This window comes from Echinops telfairi, unplaced genomic scaffold (genome assembly GCF_000313985.2).
Source record: "Echinops telfairi isolate 266 unplaced genomic scaffold, ASM31398v2 ScPeMD7_7457;HRSCAF=8495, whole genome shotgun sequence".
NCBI classification, from domain to species: domain Eukaryota; kingdom Metazoa; phylum Chordata; class Mammalia; order Afrosoricida; family Tenrecidae; genus Echinops; species Echinops telfairi.
This window is the reverse complement of record NW_022111357.1, coordinates 29,744,641-29,748,362: the sequence shown is the minus strand read 5'-3', so window position 1 is coordinate 29,748,362 and position 3,722 is coordinate 29,744,641. Positions and strand designations below refer to the sequence as shown.

The following is a 3,722-nucleotide window of genomic DNA, read 5'->3' as shown; positions in this document are numbered from 1 at the left end:
AAAATGAGGACCTGATGTTTTGAGAATGACGAGGGCAATGAATGTATAAATGTGCTTTACACAATTGATGTATGTATGGATTGTGATAAGAGTCGTATGAGCCCCTAATAAAACGATTTTTAAAAAAGGGTGTGTTATCAGCCAGGTTGCCGTGGTGAGCTACCAGCGCTTCACTCTACTGGGAAGTGCTGTTAGAAGGTGTGTAGGACATATGCCTCCCAGATGTCCCATGTTGGGGGCGGGAGCTGGCGATGTACAGGCCATTTCCATCAGCCACTGGCTAGAGGTGGCTGCCCCTGGCAGACACAGAGCAGGCTGCCGAGGCCCGAAGAGTCCTAAGAGCCCCCCGAGGGACTTGGGCTGGGACATGGACAATTCTAGCATGTGAGGCAAAAGTGCACAGTCCCTCCAAGGGAGCGGCCACTGTTGTGACAACATTGCTAGAGTCCTCGAAGGTATAAGCAGATCTCCCAGCTGTTAGTAAAACCAAAACCAAACGCACTACCGTTGAGTCCGTTCTGACGCATGGCGACCTTACAGGACAGGGTAGCACTGCCCCAGTGGGTGTCTGAGGCTGTAACTTGTAAAAGGAGCAGACGGCATCGCCTTTCTCCTGGCTGCTCTTAAAACCAAAAATCCAAGCTCACTGCCATCGAGTCGATGCCAACTCAAAGCAACCCTACAGGACCAGGTGGAACTGCCCTGGTGCGTGTCGGGGGCTGTAACTTTACAGCAGTAGAAAGGCCCGTCTTTCTTGGCTGGTGGTAGCTAATAGCTGACTTTTAGTTAGCAACCCACCGGCTAACCTCTGGGGCCCCCAGGACTCCTGGCAGGTGTTAGTAAAGCCCTGAGAAGTTCTGGAGGGTGAGCCCGCCTTGTAGTTCTCACAAGCATGGTAGCTCTGCTGGGGTCCCAGGAGGAGACCCCCTCACGGCTTCCTGTCACTGCCAGGGGAGCTCAGCGAGAAGCAGAAGATGGAGCTGGAGCGGAACGTGCTGCTGGTCCAGCGGCAGAGCAGCGAGCTGAGCATGCTCAAGGAGCAGATGGGGCAGATGACCAGCCTGGTGGAAAAGAAGGACCGGGAGCTGGAGACCCTCCAGGAGGCACTGAGGTGTGTGGGCGCCCGAGGGCCTTACACGGAGGTTAGGCAAGCGAAGAGCCGGGAACCTGTCGTGTTTCAGTGCTTCCCAGCTTCAGCCAGGAACACGAGACTTTGCTCAGTTCTGTGTTTTCTCGAACACTCCTGCTCAAGATTCCTGAGGGCAGGTCCCAGGGCAAATGCCACTTTCTTAACGAAGGGCTGCCTTGTCCATGCTCAACCACGTGGTCAAGGGCTCCTGCTCAGCCTGGGGGGTCCCTCAGACCCTGTCCTCCCACCGGACCTAACACTCATCACACAGCAGTGTGGTTAATGGCTCTTCCACTGCCTGCCTCCCACAAGAGGACAGGGTCTGTGTTGGCTCCACCAACGATAGACGCCCAGGCACTGGGACAGGAAGGCAACATAACTGGTAGCCGCTGAAAATGAGCCATCTAGTCACCGAAATGAACAAACCAGGCGTGTCCCAAGTCAGCTTCAAACGCGAAATGACGCCCTTGCTGTCTCACAGGCCCTCGCTAAGAAGGACCAAATGCTTTTGCATTCTTGTCCATTTTGTCAAGGAATGTCTGAGGAGTGTGACGTTTCGGTAGATACTCCCTGGGCCTCCTGGCTGCAGCCACGGCAGCTTCCCGGCTTGGTGAAAAGAACAGGCTGCAGATCCAGACAGCCTGGGCACAAAGCCGGACTCCCCATTCCCAAACCGTGCGCGTCTCTCAGAGCTAGCAGATTCGCCGTCCATAAAGAGTTAGAAATGGTAGATACGCAGCCAATGCCCCGCCAACACCCCAAGGGCTGGTGCTGACGGCTCTGGCCAGTCCTCACTATGGTTGTTGGGGACAGGCCGGAGCCAGCCTGTGGGGCAGAACAGAACTGCCCTGCAGGCTTTCCTAAGCGGTGATCTTTGTGGAAGCCGACTACTAGGTCTTTCTCCCAGAAGCTGGGTGGTTTGGAACCACCAACCTTTCAGTCAGCAGCCAAGGGCTTGCTTGGGCCACTGAGCCACCAGTGCCCCTTGATATCCTCTAGGTCCCCCGAGATCAGATTCTCTAGAAATCTGGTGCAGAGGACTCCAAGATTGAAATGCAGTTCCTTAAGGAAGCGAGCTCCCCTTTCTGGTTTTGCCAGTGGGCACCTGTGGCTGGGCAGCTTGTGCTGTTGGCAGCCCACTGCCCGCTGCCCCCTCCTCTCTGCCCTAGGACGTCCCAAGAGAAGCACAAACTGCAGCTGAGCCTGGAGAAGAACCAGAAGCCCCAGGATAAGGCCCAGATGTGTGACATCTCGGTGCAGATGGAGCCGATCCACGCAGATATGGTCTCCAACAGCCCAGAGGTGAGCGGGCACGAGGGAGGAGCAAGCTCCGTGGTGGCCTTCTTTCTTTGTTTAGAAGCATTTTTATTCTCCATTCCAAAAGTGTATCGTTCAATTATGTGAAGGGTGAAAAGTCGAAAGCCTCACCTGTTCAGCAGCAGTCAGTCCCCAGAGCTTATACCTGTCACCAAGGTGACGTGTGTCCCATCAGGCCTGTCGTGCGGAGGCCACCAGGTGCATGTACAACCGGGAATGCCCGGTGGTTGGAGGATCCAGCGTGGCTCCAGCCTACCTGCCTTCAAATTCCAGCTCTTCCGCCTAGAACTCTGGGACCTCAGAGAAGCTATGGTGCAGCAGTGCCCATGTCCAGGAAGTGGCTGTAATGACAGTCCCCCACTTTGTGGGCTTATTAGAAATACATTTTATGTGTATACACACAAACACACAAAGAAATTATATGTCCACAGATATTTCTTTAATAGACTTTTGCAAAAAAAAAAATAATGATATCATGTATATTCTGCTACCTCCCCCACTCTTAATGCTGTTTAACGGACCTCTTGTTAAGTCAGTATATAAAGATCAACTTCATTCTTAGAAGTGGCTTCCCGGATCCGTGTGTCCCGCTTAGCCAGTCATTCCCCTGTTGCTGGGCATTTAGGTGGGTTCTACTTTTGCATGATGCTATGGTTAAAATCCTTGTTCACATAGCAAACAGACACCTAGATGTGAATGGGCTGGGGTCAAAGGACACCCCAAAATGTGCTCAATAGAGTCCGACCACCTTCCCAAAGGGCCGTGGCTGCCCCTGGGGAGTTTCCCCTGTGTGCTTGTTCAGCAACCTTTCCTGCCAGGAAGCCCATGACAAATCAGACACATCAAACAGGGAACAACACGCCTTTGAGTGAGAAGCCCTGTCGTCAGCGCCCTTTCCCGGTGCCTGCGGCTCTGATCCTCTTCATTGTGGGCACGGTGGTTCTTCGAACCCAGAGATGCCTCGTTCCCTAGCAGAATACAGTAGAACCCCGGACCTTGACGCTAATCTGTTCTAGAAAGAGCATGGAGAGGCAATGCAGTCGACTTCCGAATCAATGTTTCCCATAAGAAATAACCGAAAACGGACTAATCAGTTCTCGACCAAGTTTTATCCTAACCTAGCCTTTTTATACAAAACATTACACAGAAATTTCAAAGTAAATAAGTTCAGAGTTAAATATATAATTTAAATAAGAAACACAACATTTTAAAAGTTTTTAACAACTACAGTCTGGCCCATGCCTTGAGACTGATGAGGATCTGGCTCTGTGGACAC

At 52.4% G+C, this 3,722-nt stretch overlaps 1 protein-coding gene across 1 annotated transcript in view; it reads left to right on the top strand.

The window, feature by feature from the left end:
- FHAD1 (forkhead associated phosphopeptide binding domain 1) overlaps positions 1–3,722 on the top strand; it is a 169,433-nt gene that overhangs the window by 142,357 nt on the left and 23,354 nt on the right. The window contains exons 22-23 of the mRNA XM_045298951.1: positions 952–1,111; positions 2,299–2,431. Coding sequence (XP_045154886.1) covers positions 952–1,111; positions 2,299–2,431 — 293 coding nt within the window. The remainder of the gene's footprint in view (positions 1–951; positions 1,112–2,298; positions 2,432–3,722) is intronic.